This window comes from Lolium rigidum, chromosome 4, assembly GCF_022539505.1.
Source record: "Lolium rigidum isolate FL_2022 chromosome 4, APGP_CSIRO_Lrig_0.1, whole genome shotgun sequence".
NCBI lineage: Eukaryota > Viridiplantae > Streptophyta > Magnoliopsida > Poales > Poaceae > Lolium > Lolium rigidum.
The window spans coordinates 273,120,407-273,140,889 of NC_061511.1; the positions used below are offsets into that span (position 1 = coordinate 273,120,407).

Below are 20,483 nucleotides of genomic sequence, written 5' to 3' on the forward strand. Positions count from 1 at the left end.
TCCCCTTGCAGCGTGTCTTGATCTCCCGGCAACGGCGCCTGAAAATTTATGCTTGATGGCGTGTATTCCACACGTTCGTTGGGCAACCCCAAGAGGAAGGTATGATGCGCACAGCAGCAAGTTTTCCCTCGAAAGAAACCAAGGTTTATCGAACCAGGAGGAGCCAAGAAGCACGTTGAAGGTTGATGGCGGCGAGATGTAGTGCGGCGCAACACCAGGGATTCCGGCGCCAACGTGGAACCTCGCACAACACAACCAAAGTACTTTGCCCCAACGAAACAGTGAGGTTGTCAATCTCACCGGCTTGCCGTAACAAAGGATTAACCGTATTGTGTGGAAGATGATTGTTTGCAGAAAACAAGTAGAACAAGTATTGCAAGTAGATTGTATTTCAGTAAAGAGAATTGGACCGGGGTCCACAGCTCACTAGAGGTGTCTCTCCCATAAGACGAACAAGCATGTTGGGTGAACAAATTACAATTGGGCAATTGACAAATAAAGAGAGCATGACCATGCACATACATATTATGATGAGTATAGTGAGATTTAATTGGGCATTACGACAAAGTACATAGACCGCCATCCAACCGCATCTATGCCTAAAAAGTCCACCTTCGAGTTATCATCCGAACCCCTCCAGCATTAAGTTGCTAACAACGGACAATTGCATTAAGTATTGCGCGTAATGTAACTAGTGACTACATCTTTGAACATAGCACTAATGTTTTATCCCTAGTGGCAACAAGACATCCATAACCTTAGTGGTTCTTGTCACTCCTCCAGCATTCACGGAGGCATGAACCCACTATCGAGCATAAATACTCCCTCTTGGAGTTACTAGCATCAACTTGGCCAAAGCATCTACTAATAACGGAGAGCATGCAAGATCATAAACAACACATAGACATAGTCTTGATAATCAACATAACAAGTATTCTCTATTCATCGGATCCCAACAAACGCAACATATAGAATTACGGATAGATGATCTTGATCATGTTAGGCAGCTCACAAGATCCGACAATGATAGCACAATGGGGAGAAGACAACCATCTAGCTACCGCTATGGACCCATAGTCCAGGGGTAGACTACTCACACATCACACCGGAGGCGACCATGGCGGTGTAGAGTCCTCCGGGAGATGATTCCCCTCTCCGGCAGGGTGCCGGAGGCGATCTCCTGGATCCCCCGAGATGGGATCGGCGGCGGCGGCGTCTCAGTAAGGTTTTCCGTATCGTGGCTCTCGGTACTGGGGGTTTCGTCACGGAGACTTTAAGTAGGCGAAGGGGTAGGTCAAGAGGCGGCACGAGGGCCCCACACCACAGGGCCGCGCGGCCAAGGGGGGGCCGCGCCGCCCTAGGGTGTGGCCCCCTCGTGGCCCCTCTTCGTCTCGTCTTCGGTCTTCTGGAAGCTTCGTGAGAAAATAGGCCTCCGGGCTTTTATTTCGTCCAATTCCGAGAATATTTCTTTACTAGGATTTCGAAACCAAAAACAGCAGAAAACAAAGAATCGGCACTTCGGCATCTTGTTAATAGGTTAGTTCCGTAAAATGCACGAATATGACATAAAGTGTGCATAAAACATGTAGATAACATCAATAATGTGGCATGGAACACAAGAAATTATCGATACGTTGGAGACGTATCACATATACAACTCTACCTCAATATCTCCATTAAGGAATGCCGTTTTGACATCCATCTGCCAAATCTCATAATCGAAAAATGCAGCTATTGCTAACAAAATCGTCACAGACTTTAGCTTCGCTACAGGTGAGAAAGTCTCATCGTAGTCAACTCCTTGAATTTGTCGGAAACCCTTTGCGACAAGTCGAGCTTTATAGACGAGAATATTACCATCAAGCATCCGTTTTTCTCTTGAAGATCCATTTATTCTCGACAGACCTTGCGGCTATCGTGTAAGTTTACCAAAGTCCATACTTTATTATCATACATGGATCCCATTTCGGATTTCATGGCTTCTTGCCATTTGTTGGAATCCGGGCTCATCATCGCTTCTTCATACGTCGCAGTGGTCTTCATCATTGTTGTCCACAATCATGACATTTAGACAAGGATCATACCAATCAGGAGTGGCACGTTCCCTTGTCGATCCGCGAGGTTCAGTAGCTATCTCATTCGAAGTTTCATGATCATTATCATTAGCTTCCTCTCGTTGCCGGTGTAGGCGGCACCGGAACAACTTCCGGCATCGCGCTACTCGATTAACAAGTGAAGATTCATCAATCTCATCGAGTTCTACTTTTCTTCCAGATCACTTCTTTAGTGAGAAATTCTTTCTCAAGAAAGGTTCCGTTCTTAGCAACAAATATCTTGCCTTCGGATCTGTGATAGAAAGTGTACCCTATAGTTTCCTTAGGGTATCCTATGAAGACGCATTTTTCCGCTTTGGGTTCTAGCTTGTCCGGTTGTAACTTCTTTACATAGGCTTCGCAACCCCAAACTTTAAGGAACGACAGCTTAGGTTTCTTATTAAACCATAATTCATACGGTGTCGTTTCAACGGATTTTGATGGTGCTCTATTTAAAGTGAATGCGGTCGTCTCTAATGCATAACTCCAAAATGATAAAGGTAAATCAGTAAGAGACATCATAGAACGAACCATATCTAAGATAGTTCGATTACGACGTTCGGACACACCGTTTCGTTGAGGTGTTCCCGGCGGTGTCAATTGTGAAAGTATTCCACATTTCTTTAAATGCATGCCAAACTCATAACTCAGATATTCACCTCCGCGATTAGATCGTAGAAATTTAATCTTCTTGTTACGTTGATTTTCTACTTCACTTTGGAATTCCTTAAACTTCTCGAAAGTTTCGGATTTATGTTTCATGAAATAGATATACCCATATCTACTCAGATCATCTGTGAAGGTTAGAACATAACGATAACCACCGCGCGATGCTACACTCATTGGTCCGCACACATCGGTATGTATGATTTCCAATAAGTCAGTAGCTCGCTCCATAATACCAGAGAATGGAGTCTTAGTCATTTTTCCCATTAGACATGCTTCGCATCTATCAAGTGACTCAAAGTCAAGTGATTCAAGTAATCCATCGGTATGGAGTTTCTTCATGCGTTTCACTCCAATATGACCAAGACGACGATGCCACATATAAGTAGAATTATCATTCAATTTAATTCGCTTAGCATCAATGTTATGTATATGTGTATCACTACTATCGAGATCTAACGAAATAAGCCATTCTTTTCGGGTGCTCGACCATAAAAGATATTATTCATAAAAATAGAACAACCATTATTCTCAGACTTGAATGAATAACCGTCTTGCATTAAACAAGATCCAGATATAATGTTCATGCTCAACACGGGTACAAAATAACAATTATTGAGGCTTAAAACTAATCCCGAAGGTAGATGTAAAGGAAGTGTGCCGACAGCGATCACATCGACTTTGGATCCATTTCCAACGCGCATCGTCACTTCATCCTTTAGTAGTCTTCGTTTATTCTTTAGTTCCTGTTTCAAGTTACAAATATGAGCAACCGAACCAGTATCAAATACCCAGGTACTAGTATGAGAACCAGTAAGATAAACATCTATAACATGTATATCAGATATACCTTCTTTCTTCTTCTTGACAAGGCCGCTCTTCAGATCCGCCAAATACTTGGAGCAATTACGCTTCCAGTGTCCCTTCTCCTTGCAGTAATAGCACTCAAGCATCGGGCTTAGGGCCGGTCTTAGGTTTCACAGGAGGCGTGACAGCCTTTCTTGCCACCCTTCTTGAATTTTCCCTTAGACTTGCCCTGTTTCTTGAAACTGGTGGTCTTGTTGACCATCAACACTTGGTGCTCTTTCTTGATCTCAATCTCAGCAGATTTCAGCATGACGAAGAGTTCAGGTAACTCTTTGTTCATGTTCTACATATTGTAGTTCATCACAAAGTTCTTGTAACTAGATGGCAGTGATTGAAGGACATGATTAATCCCCATTCTGTTAGGAATCACTATTCCCAAGTCACTGAGTTTCTTCGCATGCCCAGTCATGGTGAGCATGTGCTCACTAACGGAGCTGCCTTCTTCCATCGTGCAACTGAAGAAGTGTTTCGATGCTTCATAGCATTCCACGGCCGCATGAGTTTCAAATATAGTTTTCAACTCATTGACCAACTCATGAGGATCGTGGTGCTCAAAATGTTTTTGAAGATCGGCTTCCAGACTGCACAGGATGGCACACTGAACTTGAGAGTACCGAGTTTTCCGAGTCGCGTAAACATTCTTTACTTCATCGGTTTCAGTTTCGCAGGAGGGTCACCTAGCGGTGCATCAAGCACATATTGCAGGTTTCCACCATTGAGGAAGATCCTCACATGACGGAACCGAGTCGGTGAAGTTGCTACCATTGTTCTTAAGCTTTTCTTTCTCTAGGAACTGGTTAAAATTGATTGGGGATGCCATATCTACAACATATATTTGCAAAAGTTTAGACTAATGTTTATGACAAATTGAGTTCAAATTTTAATTCAACAAAATTAAAAAATAAGTGAACTCCCACTCAAAACAATATCCCTCGCATTGTCTTAGTGATCACACGAACCAAATCCACTACATCAAGTCCGATCAGCACGAGACAAGATGTAATTTCAATGGCGAACACTCAAAGTGTTCATCATATCAATCAATTCATGCTCTACCTTTCGGTATCACGTGTTCCGAGACCATGTCTGTACATGCTAGGCTCGTCAAGGCCACCTTAGTATCCGCATGTGCAAAACTGGCTTGCACCCGTTGTATGCACTTGTTGATTCTATCACACCCGATCATCACGAGATGCTTCGAAACGACAAGTCTTGGCAACGGTGCTACTAAGGATGAACACTTTATTATCTTGATATTTTAGTGAGAGGGATCATCTTATAATGCTACCGTCGCGATCTAAGCAAAATAAGATGCATAAAAGGATTAACATCACATGCAGTTCATATGTGATATGATATGGCCGCTTTTTCTTTGCGCCTTTGATCTTCATCTCCAAAGCACGGACATGATCTCCATCATCAACGGGCATGATCTCCATCATCGTCGGCGTAGCGTCAAGGTCCATGGCGCCGCCTTCATGGTTGTACACCTCATGTAGCAACTATTACAACTACTTTGAAATACTACTCAACATGAAATTTAAAGACAACCATAAGGCTCCTGCCGGTTGCCACAATACAATAATGATCATCTCATACATATTCATCATCACATTATGGCCATATCACATCACCAAACCCTGCAAAAACAAGTTAGACGTCTCTAATTTGGTTTGCATATTTTACGTGGTTTAAGGTTTTCGAGTAAGATCTAATCTACCTACGAACATGAACCACAACGGTGATACTAGTGTTGTCAATAGAAGAGTAAATTGAATCTTCACTATAGTAGGAGAGACAGACACCCGCAAAGCCACTTATGCAATACAAGTTGCATGTCGAGCGTGGAGCAAATCTCATGAACGCGGTCATGTAAAGTTAGCCCGAGCCGCTTCATCCCACTATGCCACAAAGATGCAAAGTACTCAAACTAAAGACAACATAAGCATCAACGCCCACAAAACCATTGTGTTCTACTCGTGCAACCATCTATGCATAGACACGGCTCTGATACCACTGTTGGGATACGTTGCATAGAAAACAAAAAATTTCCTACGGCGAGAACGCAAACCAAGCCAAGATGCAATCTAGAAGATGGGAGCAACGAGGAGATGATCGAGACTCACCCTTGAAGATTTCCAAAGCCTACAAGATGAGGCTCTTGTTGCTGCGGTAGACGATCACTTGCCGCTTGCAAAAGCGCGTAGAAGATCTTGATCACGGTGCCACGATCGGGCAACACCTCCGTACTCGGTCACACGTTCGGTGTTGATGAAGACGACGTCCTTCTCCCCGTTCCAGCGGGCAGCAGAAGTAGTAGCTCCTCCTTGACTCCGGAAGCACGACGGCGTGGTGGCGGTGGCGATGGAGAACTCCGGCGGAGCTTCGCTAAGCTTGCGGGAGAGGTGGAGGAGAGAGTGGGCGGCTAGGGTTTGGGAGAGGGGGTGGCCGGCCTCAAGGGGTGCGGCCAGCTTGGTGGCTTTTTGTGGTGGCCGGCCCCCTCCCTATGCCCCTCATTATATAGGTGGAACCCCAAGTGTTGGACTACAAGTCTTCGAATAAGACCCGAACCTAAAACCTTCCATGTAGTAGGGAAACCTAACCAAGGTGGGACTCCCACCCAAGTGGGATTCCCACCCTTCCATGAAGGGGGGTGGCCGGCCCCCTTGGTGGAGTCCACCTTGGACTCCCTCTTCTAGGGTTGGCCGGCCATGGGGAGGTGGAGTCCCTCCGGGACTCCTCCTTCCTTAGTGATTTCTTCCGGACTTTTCTAGAACCTTCTAGAACCTTCCATAAATGCACCGGATCATTTCCAAACTTGGAATATGACTTCCTATATATGAATCTTATTCTCCGGACCATTCCGGAACTCCTCGTGATGTCCGGGATCCCATCCGAGACTTCGAACAATACTTCGAACTCCATTCCATATTCAAGTTCTACTATTACAACATCAAACCTTAAGTGTGTCACCCTACGGTTCGTGAACTATGTGGACATGGGTGAGAACTCTCTTCGACCAATAACCAATAGCGGGATCTGGAGATCCATAATGGCTCCCACACATTCAATGATGACTTAGTGATCGAATGAACCATTCACATACGATACCAATTCCCTTTGTCACGCGATATTTTACTTGTCCGAGGTTTGATCATCGGTATCACTCTATACCTTGTTGAACCTCATCTCCTGACAAGTACTCTTTACTCGTACCGTGGTATGTGGTCTCTTATGAACTTATTCATATCCTTGCAAGACATTAGACGACATTCCACCGAGAGGGCCCAGAGTATATCTATCCGTCATCGGGATAGACAAATCCCACTGTTGATCCATATGCCTCAACTCATACTTTCCGGATACTTAATCCCACCTTTATAACCACCCATTTACGCAGTGGCGTTTGATGTAATCAAAGTACCTTTCCGGTATAAGTGATTTACATGATCTCATGGTCGAAAGGACTAGGTAACTATGTATCGAAAGCTTATAGCAAATAACTTAATGACGTGATCTTATGCTACGCTTAATTGGGTGTGTCCATTACATCATTCATATAATGATATAACCTTGTTATTAATAACATCCAATGTTCATGATTATGAAACTAATCATCTATTAATCAACAAGCTAGTTAAGAGGCTTACTAGGGACTCATTGTTGTTTACATAACACACATGTATCAATGTTTCGGTTAATACAATTATAGCATGGTATATAAACATTTATCATAAACATAAAGATATATAATAACCACTTTTATTATTGCCTCTTGGGAATATCTCCAACACCGGTTGTATGGTGATTTGTATCTTCGGGCACCCAACGAGGAAGATACAAAGAGGTTGATGGAGATGAATGAAAAAAGGGGATGACCGGGGATGCTTGGTAGTCTTGATTGCATGCATTGGACATGGAAAAGTTGCCCCAAATCATGGCATGGAATGTATTGTGGAAAAAACAAGGATGCAACCATTGTGCTTGAGGCCGTGGCATCGGAGGACACATGGATTTGGCATGCATTTTTCGGTTTGCTAGGTACACTCAATGATATCAACGTGCTCAATAGATCTCCTTTGTTTGCAAGATTAGTTTCCGGAGATGCTCCAACTTGCAACTACAAGGTCATGAACCATGAGTACTCAATGGGATACTATCTCACCGATGGCATTTATCCCGAGTGGGCAACTCTTGTGAAGTCCATCAAGGAGAAAAATGGTGTGCCCCTAACAAAAAAACAAGCTCATTTCACAAGGGCACAAGAGGCAGCCCGCAAAGATATTGAGAGAGCTTTCGGTATTTTGCAAGCAAGGTTTGCCATAGTCCGAGGTCCAGCTCGTTTTTGGGACAAGAAGACCTTGTAGGACATCATGACATGTTGTGTGATTCTCCACAACATGATCCTAGAGGATGAGAGAGGGTTAAACCTCCCTTGTTTCTATGACAATGTTGGCACCCGTGTGCAACCGGAAAGGAACCCCAATCGCGTAGAAGCTTTTCTTGAAGCACATCGTGCGATTGAGAATGCAAACACTCATTGTCAACTCCGGGATGATCTTGTAGAGCACCATTGGCAGTTGGATGGGCGGCGCCAAGGCTCATGATGTGTCTTTGTTTCACTTTGCTATGTCCTATTTGCTTCGAACAATTTTTTTAATTTACCAAAAACATTGTTGTAATATTTGGAATGATTATCTTGTGCTTGAGAGTACTATTTGATGTTGTAATAATAACTAGAATGATTATTGTTTGATTGATATGGTGATATTTGTGATATGAAACTGTGATGAGGGTTTGAGGGTTCCACTAAATGCCTCCTGTTTTTCACACCTCCAACCTCTCCAATTTTACCAATTCTCGACCCTTATAGCTATAAGGGTTTAACGGTTTCATTAGACATGCTCTTACACGACGTGTAAGTGTGTAACTCAAAGGAAATGGACAGCGGATCAATATGCGAATGGGTCACGCTGAGCGTCCCCCGGGGGATTAGATTTCTAATCCCCTGGGTGGACAGCCGTTGGATTAGCTCGATTGGACCGTTCAGATCATGACACGTGTCACAGTACACCTCAGTCCCGCTTTTGCTACCATAATGTACCAAAGTAGCAAAAAACGGTTCGTTTGTAGCAAAATCAACACAATTGTAGCAAAACACGGTTCACCCAAAATACACACAGATCTCGTCGGAGACTCGTCGGAGACGATGTAGCGAAAATGTTGTACTATTGTAGCAAAAAAATTCTAGTATTGTAGCAACACCGACCTCATCGGAGAGCTCGCAAAAAAAACTCGCCGGAGATGTCACCCGGAAACTCGCCGGAGGCGTCGCCGGAAACCTCACCGGAGACATGGTAGCAAAAAGAATATGCTAAAGTAGCAAAAAAACACAAAAAATAGCAGCTTTTTTTTGCTATTGTAGCAAAACCGATCTCGTCGAAGACTCGCCGGTGACCTCGCCGGAGGACTCGTAGCACAGCCGTCGTGCCATGGTAGCAGAGCCGGCCGCCGCATGGAGCACCACCGCCATGCCATGGTAGCAGAGCCGTCGGCCGGTCATAGTAGAAGCCAAAAGCCGACGGTAGCAGCAGCACCCACCGCCGTCGGTAGCAGGGCAGCGGAGGAGCAGCAGATGGCCATGGTCCGCGACCCCTGCTGCTACTCCCCGCCGGTAGCCGGAGTTTGGCCTCACCGCGTGGCGGCGGAAGCCTATGGTGACGCGGCGGATCTGCAGGTCCAAGAGGCCGGCGAAGCTTGATGGGGGGCGACGCAGAGTAGAAAACACGAGGGGGGGGGGGAGCAGGCCCAAGAGGCCGGCGGCGGTGCTCTCGACGGGGGCCGGCGGCGGTGCTCTCGACGGGGGCGCCCGTAAGGAATACGGCGGCGCCGGCTCGCACTGTGAGCTACAGAGCGGTGCGCGGCGAGATCCTGCTGGGGCGCGACATCGACGGATGCTAGAGCGCCTCAGCAGCGGCGGCGCTATCGAGCTCGCACATGGCTGCACAGCGAGCGGCAGCGGCCGTGCCTCCATGGATGCGCGGGCAAAAGCGGCAGCGGGCGCGGCACCTGCGCGTGTACCGGCAACGGCTGCGGCGCCATGGCTGCGCGTGAGAATCGGCAGGGGACGCGGAGAAAGCGAGAGGAATTGGAGAAAGCGAGAAGAGGTTTCTCTCGTGGGGAAGAAAGAGGTGAGGTAGCGAAGAGATAGCGTGGGCCCCGCAGGGACACGCGTCGCACGATGCGAGCGGAGGATTAGAACGCTGTTCCTCCGGGGGAACGTTAGCGTTTTCCTATGCTAATATGCTACAGGCCAGTCTTGTGTTTGGGTGTTGCCCGTTGGATTTTGATCCAATGGTCTAGAAATGGCTGGTGCAGCCGGTGCATAAACCTGGTTCGTGCAGGGGATATGCTCTCCCGTGAGAATGAGAATGACCAAATTGCCCATGAACATTAGGAACTCCCAATTCCAGCCGCATTTTCCCCTTCTTGAATTTCTCGTTCCTCCTCGCCATTGTCACGGCCATGGCCGGAAAGAGATCCCCAAAATCCTTCTCCTACACTGGTCCATTGTAAAGCTTTGAGTCTGGTCCGGTCAGCCGCAACCGCTCCCATGATGTGGTGGACTGGTGGTCCGCGGCGTGCGCAGGCGGTGTGCTGCAGACTGTGCGGGGGCGGCGGAGCGGGAGCGCGCGGGCGGGAGACGCGGAGCGCACGCGGTGCGCTGCAGACTGAACGGAGTTCAGCGCCTAGGGCGGCGGAGCTGGAGCGCGCGGAGCGGCGGCCCGGCCCGAAGGTTCCGGCAGGAGGCGTCGCCGAGGGGCCTGCCTGACGCGAGCTGCGCGGGGTCTGGATGTCGTCCGGCGAGTCAATGCAGGTACTGCCTCTATCCCCTTTGCTAATTGTAAGGCGCCGATGCTGGCGCGGAGGGACCTAGGTGGCCGGCGCCGGCGACGCTCTTGGCTGCGCGGGTCCAGCTATGGCCCGCTCCGCTGGACGACTGTCCGACACGTCGCTGTGCAGCCGTACGTTCGGCCCCAGCGCCTTCCCTCAGTTCTCATTGGACAGCACAAGCATCTCTCTCCCTTTTTCCCCTGTCACCTTGCTTTCTCTCCACGAGCGCGCACTGTACCAGGAGAAATCACGCCTCGACCGCTCCACACTCGACACGCGCCGCGTCCCTTTCTCCCCATCCGAGCATCAGACCATCGCCATCTTCTTCTCTCCGGTCACCTGTGTTTCTTCCAGCCAAACGATCCAGCAACGAACTAGCAACGCAAGGGACAATGCCCTCCTTTGCCCATCTCCTCCTTCTCACCCTCACCCTCACCTTCCAAAATCGTCCTACACCTGCACTATGCATTGCTGACCACCCACATGCCACTGCCAGCACCACACAGCCTCAGACATTCATCCTGGTTCTCAAGTCGCCTGCCGAGGCTGGCACCAGCGAGGACGAGCACCGGTGGTGGCACGAGACTTTCATGCCATCCCCTCTCGCTGGCTCCGAGGAGCCGCGGCTCCTCCACACCTACACCGAGGTCTTCACCGGCTTCGCTGCCAGGCTGACGGATGCCGAGCTCGACATGGTGTCCAAGAAGCCCGGGTTCCTGCGTGCCTTCCCGGACCAGATCTGGCACCCTGCCACCACGCACACTCCCGAGTTTCTGGGGCTCAAGAGAGGCAGTGGCTTGTGGAGGGACGCCAGCTACGGCAAGGGCGTGATCATCGGGGTTTTGGACACGGGCATCTACGCGCAGCACCCTTCCTTTGATGATGCTGGCATCCCGCCGCCGCCGTCAAAGTGGAAGGGTTCATGCCACGGCGCTGCTCGGTGCAACAACAAGCTCATCGGTGCCAAGTTCATCAACAGGTATGCAAATGACTCTAGCGATGACACTGGGCATGGGACGCATACCTCGTCCACCGCTGCTGGCAACTTCGTCAGTGGTGCATCGGCCCATGGCCTCGGCAGCGGCACAGCGGCCGGGGTTGCTCCAGGTGCACACCTGGCCATGTACAGAGTGTGCACAATCCATGGGTGTGCACTCGCAGACATAGTAGCCGGGTTAGACGAAGCTGTAAAGGACGGGGTCGATATCCTATCGCTATCCCTTGGCCCCTTTTACAATGTTAACTTCAGCGGAGACCCGGTCGCCATTGGCGCACTCAGTGCGGTAGCAAAGGGCATTGTTGTCGTGGCTGCAGCTGGGAACAATGGACCCAAGTCATTTGTTGCCAACTCTGCACCATGGTTGCTCACAGTCGCAGCTGGCTCAGTGGACCGTAGCTTTGAGACTGTTGTGCAGCTGGGCAACGGGGATCACGTAAATGGGGAGGCTTTCAACCAGATATCCAACTCAAGCGCCAACCAGTTTCCTCTTTATTGGAACAAACACTGCAAGTTGCCTGCAAGAAATGTGTCTGGGAAAATCGTCGTTTGCCATAACACAGGATCAATGAATAACACAGGATCAATAAACAACACCGACATCAGTGCCATCATGAGTGCCGGGGCGGCTGGCATAGTGCTGATCAACAGGAAAGATGCCGGCTTCAGCACGCTCCTTGAGGACTATGGTAATGTTGTTCAAGTGACTGTGTCTGATGGCATGAAGATCACAGAGTACGTCAAGACAACAATCAAAGCCTCTGCCGCAGTCATCTACAAAAACACAGTTCTGGGGGTCCGTCCATCCCCAATGGTTGCAGCATTCTCATCCCGTGGTCCTAGCAGGTTCAGCCCCGGCGTTCTGAAGCCGGATGTATTAGCACCTGGCCTCAATATCATTGCTGCATGGCCACCACTCACCCTGTTTGGTTCTGGGCCATTCAACATTCGATCAGGGACGTCGATGTCAACTCCGCATGTCAGTGGCATCGCTGCGCTTGTTAAGTGCTCCCATCCTGAGTGGTCCGCTGCTGCGATCAAGTCGGCCATCCTGACAACATCCGACATTATCGACAGCACTGGTGACCCGATCTTGGATGAGCAGCATCAGAGGGCAACAGCATATGCGATGGGTGCTGGCCATGTGAATCCTACAAGAGCTACTGATCCGGGTCTAGTTTATGACACTGGCATTACTGAATATGCCGGCTATATATGTGCTCTCCTTGGTGATCAAGCCTTGGCAGTCATTGTGCGTAATCCGAGGTTGTCCTGCAAAATGCTTCCTAAGATACCAGAATCGCAGCTTAACTACCCAACCATAACGGTGCCCCTCAGGACAAGGCCATTCACATTGAACCGGACTGTGACAAATGTGGGTTCAGCCAACTCAGTGTACACACTGAAGATAGAGGTTCCTGAGAGTCTTATAGTGTCTGTCTACCCAGAGACATTGGTCTTTTCCAAGGCTGGACAGAAGATATCGTATACCATAACGGTGAGCAGCCATGGCAATGCCGGGGAAAAGATCATGGAGGGAAGTTTGAGCTGGGTGTCTGGGCACTATGTTGTGCGAAGTCCCATAGTTGCCGTTGCTGGTCTGCTGTAATCAGGAAGAATATGTGTGCCATGAGATGTTGGACCATCACCCATATATACTCCTTCCTTTAGTTATGGTCTAGAGCAATGACTGTCTTAAGTCTTTTAACTAGTAGGGTTTCCATGCCTGTAAAATAATTGAAGTTTGGACGTGGAGCTTCCGTTGATCTGTCGTAGAACTGACCACACATAAACTGCGAGTATGTGATGTGGTCTGCATCCTCTGTAATTCCGGTACTTCGAAAATATGAATGATTTGCTATCAGATCATTTGGTCCATCAGGTTTGCTTACATCTGTCTGGAAACATGCAACGCTATGCTGTTTGGATACTGAACTGTGTGTTTGAAACTTATGGTATTATGCTTCATATTATTTAGGATTCATCCTTGTGGACATGTTCTTAGCTGCAACTATTCAAATTACACTTGTCACTGAAGTGACCACAGTTATCTGATAGTAATAGTTTCCATTTTGGTCTATCCTGTTTCTAAAAGTGAGTTGATAATGAATCTACACTAGCATCGATTCATTGGCACTCTATCTATACATAATTTCCCCCAAATATTCTTGACCTGGGAAAGGAAGATACGTATCTACATATGTAGGAAGTTAAGCACAGTGATTTTAAAGTTTTCCTTCAAAATCAATAATTCCAGACGGGTCCATAATCTCATGAATTCATGCTAGAGCTGAAATACTCATGATTACGGAAAAAAAACTTTCAAAGAAAACAATAAGCACAGTTAAGTACAGAAAATCATTCTGCAAAATATACCCGACAATGTTTTCCACCCAAGGGAATATTTGTAAATTTCAATGACGTATTTGAATTCTTGAAAGTGTTGAAAGATTTGATGGTTGAGGATATTGGGTACCGCTTCGAGTTAACTGAACTTAACTGAACATGTTCTAACTCTGAGTAATGAAACTGGGCCTGACTCATGGGAGTGAGGGGCCAAGACAGCGGTTTCTAGATGACGTGCCTTCCCCCTGTCTGCAAATTCTGGTCGGGGCTCGACCATGCCGTTTAGACGTTAGCGGGGAGGAAGGGCGCGGAAGAGTCACCGCGCTTGGATTTACCAATGGTCTCTGCAATCGGAAGTTGTTTGTAAATACAATGCTTTTGATGTCAATCGCTTGTTGCTGTTTCTGAGAACATAGGAATTGTGATTTCATCCATCTTAGTTACTTCTGTTTATACATGCAAACTTGTATCGCTGCATATTTTATTTATTTCGTCATTTGAAAAATTAAGTTGTTACAATTAGTTCAGTGAGGTCCTTACAAGAGTGTCAAAATAAGGGGGGAAATAATGAAATGATCTTTGGTTAATATTTAAAATTTTAATATGGAATTTGACTTTAAAAAGGTGATTTAAGGAAAATGCACACTTGTGCAGTCTTCAGCGATTCAGCTCAAGCCTGTCTCTAGTTCTGGATTGCTTCTCATTGACATGCCTTGACTATGGTTGTACTGAGAAAATGTTTCTAACTCTTAAGAAACCTAGATGCTCAAAGGGGAAAAATGGTTCCAAAATTTGAACCAAGAAAGAACATGTAAACTGTATATACATGGCCCCATGTGTAAGTCGTACACATTTCTGTAGTAGCTAAAAATGTAGAAAATTTTCCGATTATTGACGACATTTTGGATTCAGATATACAAACCACAAACAGAAACTCAATAAATAATATTTTGTGATGAAAGGTTGCCATGTAAAAAATAACATTATTGTTATTTGTCCACACTACAACATGTCATATATACAAACCTTTTTTTTTCCTTTGGCAGCAATTTGCTTTTGCCCTTATACTGGTTCACCTTCATGGCAACTATGGATATAATTTGCCTTAACAGGTTTAAATCGAGTTTTTAGTATATTTATGATAATAGATATACAAATATATGATCTAATCTCCGCACATGTTATATATATGATTCAACATAATACTTTCTGCTGTTGTTCAGGACAGGGTAATGGCCATGTTTTCAACTGCGGATTAAGTGCTGAAGCTAAATCCAATTATTGCACGTCAAGTTATGATCAAAGCAGGATCTTGTTGGTATAAATTTCCAAGATGTAGTTAGTAATGTCAATCATGCTGATCTTATGCATGGCCTAACTCCTAGGAGGCCTCTCCAAGAGTGATCTGTTTGAAAGGAAGTCTGGCACAACTCCTGGTCGCCCTTCAGCTAGCAAGAACATGGTTGTGTTCTGGGAGAACACATTGTATAACTACCTGCTTAATCCTTACAAGGTATGGTACTATGGTCACTGTCCAGTCTCCATGTCCTATTGTAGTTATTTTTTTCAGTTGGGATGAGCTTCTTCTTTGTGTTGTGCACCTGTTATCAGATATGTCTAAGCAGGGCATGCTGATTCTTGTAGCTGACTGTACTATTTATGCAATAATTTGCAATTTATTTTTCCCCTAAATACTATAAATGGTCTCAACTTTGTGCTTCCATCATACCATCTAGGTGTGTGCCTTTCAAGCAATAAAAGAAATGCTCCGAAGATAAAAATAAGGCTTGCCACAATTCTGTGTGATTCTCCCTGACAAAATACGATTTCCCACTCCATTGCACCTAACTAAGAAATAGTTTTCCCTGCTACCCTTATATGGTGATGATCACACGCTTTCCTGACCCAAGATCCTATTTACAAGATCCCAACAATAAATCATCAGATATCCGTCTCATCTTTACAATTACTTTTTTAGTTAGTTGTGTAACTTCTGTGATTATGCAAAATGGAACTAAAATCTCTGTTATCTTTGAAGATATCAGACTACTGCTTTTTGGACTCTGACTCAGCAACTATGCATTTTCCCAATTTTTTGTAACTATATTTAACATGCAATTTAACTATTTTGTTTCCTAACTATGACATATGAAGATACATTGGTCCACATTATGACATGTCGTAGAAAAACCTTAGTTCATTTAGGGCCAGGCTTGTTTAATTGGTGCTCGTTGGCGACAGATAGTTATAATTTTGACTTACAAGGTGTAGACCAAGTTGTGAGTAAAATTATAATCCCTAGCCGTTTCCGCAATCACTAACCTTTGCAGATCCACCACACAGAGAGATTTGCAAACTGCAGAGCTATTCCAAGTGGCAATTCAGACTAAAACTTGAGTATATAGCATTACACAGTCAAAACACAATAAATCTTAAAAATGGTTTTTATGTCACCCATATATATAGCATGATTCCAGTATGCTCAACAGTCAGCACCTTCACGACATGAAACTCAAAACAAAATAGGTTACCTTTGCTTGCCAGTACCATATCTTGTAATGTTCCTATAAACAAAAACAAAACAAAAAAGAAATCGACATGGAAAACGAGGCTAGGATACTGTTTTCGACCAGTGACGAATTAGCCCCCTTTCTGGTACTGACAAGAGTATAAGCGAAACCATGACCAAAATTGCATTTATGACATAGGCAAAACAGAAATACCAAGACGATGATCATTGAACAGCAGTTGTAAACTACCAACTTATCTAACTCAAGAATGCTGAAAGCTCATCATTCCCTCTTCTCTTCTCCAAGTAAATCATGCACTGCATTTTTCATCTCTTCATCCAACTCCCTGCTCATTGGTAACAATATTATTAACATCGGCAAGCAAAACAAAAAAACAGCATGTCTTAATTCTAAGAAAGCAATGGTCTGATCTGATGGATTGTAATGTTGATTTCTACGCACCAGTAACTTGAACAGTCCCTGTAATATGAATATCGTCATTCTCCAAGAAAAGGTTTTGAAGTAATTTATGTTGTGAACTTTTTGCGGGGGAATTCAATTTTCATTTAGGTGTCACACAAACCAGCCTGAGGCCAAGCACCAGTCGAGCCTGTTTCTTAGTCACAACGCCCATGACCATCCATCAATAAAACTTGAATATAGTGACTGAAAATTCACAAATTCAGTCACCTGATCATTGGATTGTAATCAGATTGTCCCAATGGAATGATTAAAAAAAATAGAATAAATCAGGCGATTGTGCACGAGCCTGATCCTTTATAGCAGTGTAGTGTTGGGTCTTAGTTAGGAATCCTAGCTTGTTAAAAGTAAAATTTTGGAATCCTAGTAGGTACCAAATATAGAAACCAATAACACGCTATCAAGAAGACACATTTTTTTTATAAAGGTATCATCTTGTTACGAGATACTCTTATGTAATTTGGGAGCCAATAAATGAGATAATCTTGTTATGGAATTATTACTAATATTTCGTAGTAGTTGATCTCGTATATAATTTTTTGGGGGCAATAATTGCCAGTCTTGTTATGGAAGTACTTTGTACTACTATAATTGATTTCGTATGTAATTTTTGGCAGCCAATAAATGCCAAAATCTTGTTATGGAATACTAATTGACTCCGCATGTTATTTTAGGGAGCCCCCTAAATGCCATAATGCTGTTATGAAATACTAATTAAGTTCGTATGGAATTTTTTTGGAGCAAATAAATACATACCCACAGGGATATATTCCATGATTTGCGCAATATTTGAGGACGCTAATTAATTGCCAACCTTGCCAATGGAAACGGCAAAAAATTGCTACTCCAAGAGTCGATCGTGCCACTATATAAACAGCCACATAAGGAACAGCCTAAGCACAACCAAAACCAAAAGGTCAATACGAGAAAGAAAACTACTACGTTATGGCTGTAATCCAGAGCAACACGATGGTTATGTGCTTGATGGCTCTTCTGATGATTTCGACCACTTTGTTGTCCATTCAAGCATCAGGGAGGAACATAGGTAGTACATTTTTCTCTACCAGAGTTATTAGTTTTAGAGAAATTTGTTGTTTCATTTTGTGTCTATTTCATGATCCTCCTGTTTCCAATCATATGTGTGTTAGAAATAATATCTCTACCATTTTTATATTTAAGGTAATGTGATGCCATATAGCTGTTTACGATTGACATGTCTGGGACTAAAAATGTCGTAGAGTACTAGGGCTCCGCTTCTAGCCTGGAAATTGCATACTGCATGGTTTTCACTGATGAATTCCATGTTCAACCACAAACTTCTCTAGATTCTGATGGCACTCTTTTATTTTGTTTGGCTTAGGTCTGGAAGCCAACACTGGTGCCGTAAGTTCAGAAGCCAACGCTGGCACTGAGGACAACCGCGAACCCTACCTTCCACCCCCGTGCGATCCTAAATATTGTGATGAAGCATGTAAGGAAGATAAGCACAAAGTTGGGACATGTCATAAAGATGATGGTGGTTGCTGGTGCAGCTAGACGGCACTTCCCAGGTGCTGCAGAAATTTCTAGCAAGGAATTGACCGAGAATAAAGTTATGAAATAAGGCTTGAGGCCATTAATTTTTCTTTTCTTTTGTAGGAACCATTAAGATTTTTCTTCCAATTTCTTGATAAATAGCTGATCTCTATTTCTTGAGATAGCTTTCCACATCTCTCAGCCAGTCGGCATGGTCTCGTACTACTAATTGATTTCGTATGTAATTTTTGGCAGCCCATAAATGCCAAAATCTTGTTATGGAATACTAATTGACTCCGCATGTTATTTTAGGGAGCCCCCTAAATGCCATAATGCTGTTATGAAAGTACTAATTAAGTTCGTATGGATTTTTTTTGGAGCAAATAAATACATACCCATAGGGATATATTCCATGATTTGCGCAATATTTGAGGACGCTAATTAATTGCTGCAAACCTTGCAATGGAAACGGCAAAAATTGCTACTCCAAGAGTCGATCGTGCCACTATATAAACAGCCACATAAGGAACAACCTAAGCACAACCAAAACCAAAAGGTCAATACGAGAAAGAAAACTACCACGTTATGGCTGTAAACCATGGCTGTAAACCAGAGCAACACGAGGGTTCTGTGCTTGATGGCTCTTCTGATGATTTCGACCACTTTGTTGTCCATTCAAGCATCAGGGAGGAACATAGGTAGTACATGTTTCTCTACCAGAGTTATTAGTTGAGAAAATTGCTTATGTACCATGGACCAACAAGTCAATGGCTCATTTGCCATCGAACAAAGCACAAGTGCTTGTGTACCAAACACAAAGAAAATGTCACCGTTTTCTTGTGAGCTTCTCTCAAAATTCCTGGTTTACCCCTAGTTTATGGAAGAGAGAAAAAAAAGAGGAAAAAACAACCACACACGCACGGGCAGACAGACGGCCCGACCGACACGCACGCGACCTGATTTCCCCACGCGATGGACGAGCCGCCATCGCTGGCGCTCGCCTGTTCCCCGCCGCCCCTCCCCAACTCTGCCGCTGCAGATGGTCCTCGCCGACGCGCCTCCGTGCCCTGCTACTGCTCCTTCGACGCCATCCAGGCGACGCCAAATGGCGGAACGGCCGCCGGCGCTTCACCCTCTGCCCGCGATGCCGCCGCCACTTTTGGCCACGGCGTCTTCGACAGCCTCCGCTCACAAGGTAGCAGAGCCACCCTCTCCCTCCAAGCATGTCGCCCAGAACCCTAGGGTTTGGGATTCCGGCAAGGTGAACCATTTCGTCGCTGCAGCCTCTACTCCAGATATCCAGACCCAGTGAGGAGGACATGATGAGGACTCCACATCCCTCTCTGCAATTTGTGCTAGGTAAAAGTTCTTGCTTTTTCTTCTGCAATTTTTATGGGGCAAGAAATAGTCAAGAGATTGACACCATCCTTTGCAACATCCACAGGATGATACAGTCTTGCCCTTCGCAAAGGTCAACATTTTTATAGAGATTTGGTTGAATTATTGGCGGGGGTCTTGTAAGCCTATATGATTGTGGGTAACATCACAACAGTCTATATACACACTCACAACGACCGACTGAAGAGAACCAATGATCCTATGGCGACGCCTCCATGAAGGGAACGATGCCAAGGTGTCGACGTCGCTCGTACGACAGATCAAATAATATTTACTTTTCAGCCGAAGCCAAGGTGGAGGAGGAAATACCTACAATGACCCCCGATATTTGACCACTAGCCACATGGATCGCAACACCTTACACACCTCAGATGCTACCAGATGCATCACCGCATGTCGCCACCTCTCAGAAGCAGGAAACGAAACCGATGAAGCGCTTTACAAAGCGATGGTATCTTGACCAGGGGTCCACGGAGAGGCAAGGTCGAAGGGGGTTGTAGTAGATGACACCTACATCATGAACATCCACATTGGCGATCCAGACACCACGACTGTTTTCTACGCAGACCACCACACCGTCCTCACGGCTAAGGTAGCAGCACCCACACAACACAGCCTACGGAGAAATAGAAATTGTGCCCACCACTAGAGCCACAACTCCAGATCTAGAGAGCCAAGCTCACGGAACATTGACACATCTCAAACGTATCTATAATT

At 45.5% G+C, this 20,483-nt stretch overlaps 1 protein-coding gene across 1 annotated transcript; it reads left to right on the forward strand.

The window, feature by feature from the left end:
* The first annotated feature begins 10,912 nt into the window (after positions 1 to 10,912).
* Positions 10,913 to 13,345, forward strand: LOC124705999 (subtilisin-like protease). The gene has a single exon (XM_047237677.1). It carries the CDS (start codon positions 10,913 to 10,915, stop codon positions 13,124 to 13,126), a length of 2,214 nt encoding a protein of 737 aa, XP_047093633.1. The 3' UTR covers positions 13,127 to 13,345.
* Positions 13,346 to 20,483: the final 7,138 nt, after the last annotated feature.

Coding starts and splice junctions, on each gene's coding strand:
- LOC124705999 (XM_047237677.1), top strand. CDS start 10,913: ATGCCCTCCTTTGCCCATCTCCTCCTTCTCACCCTCACCCTCACCTTC.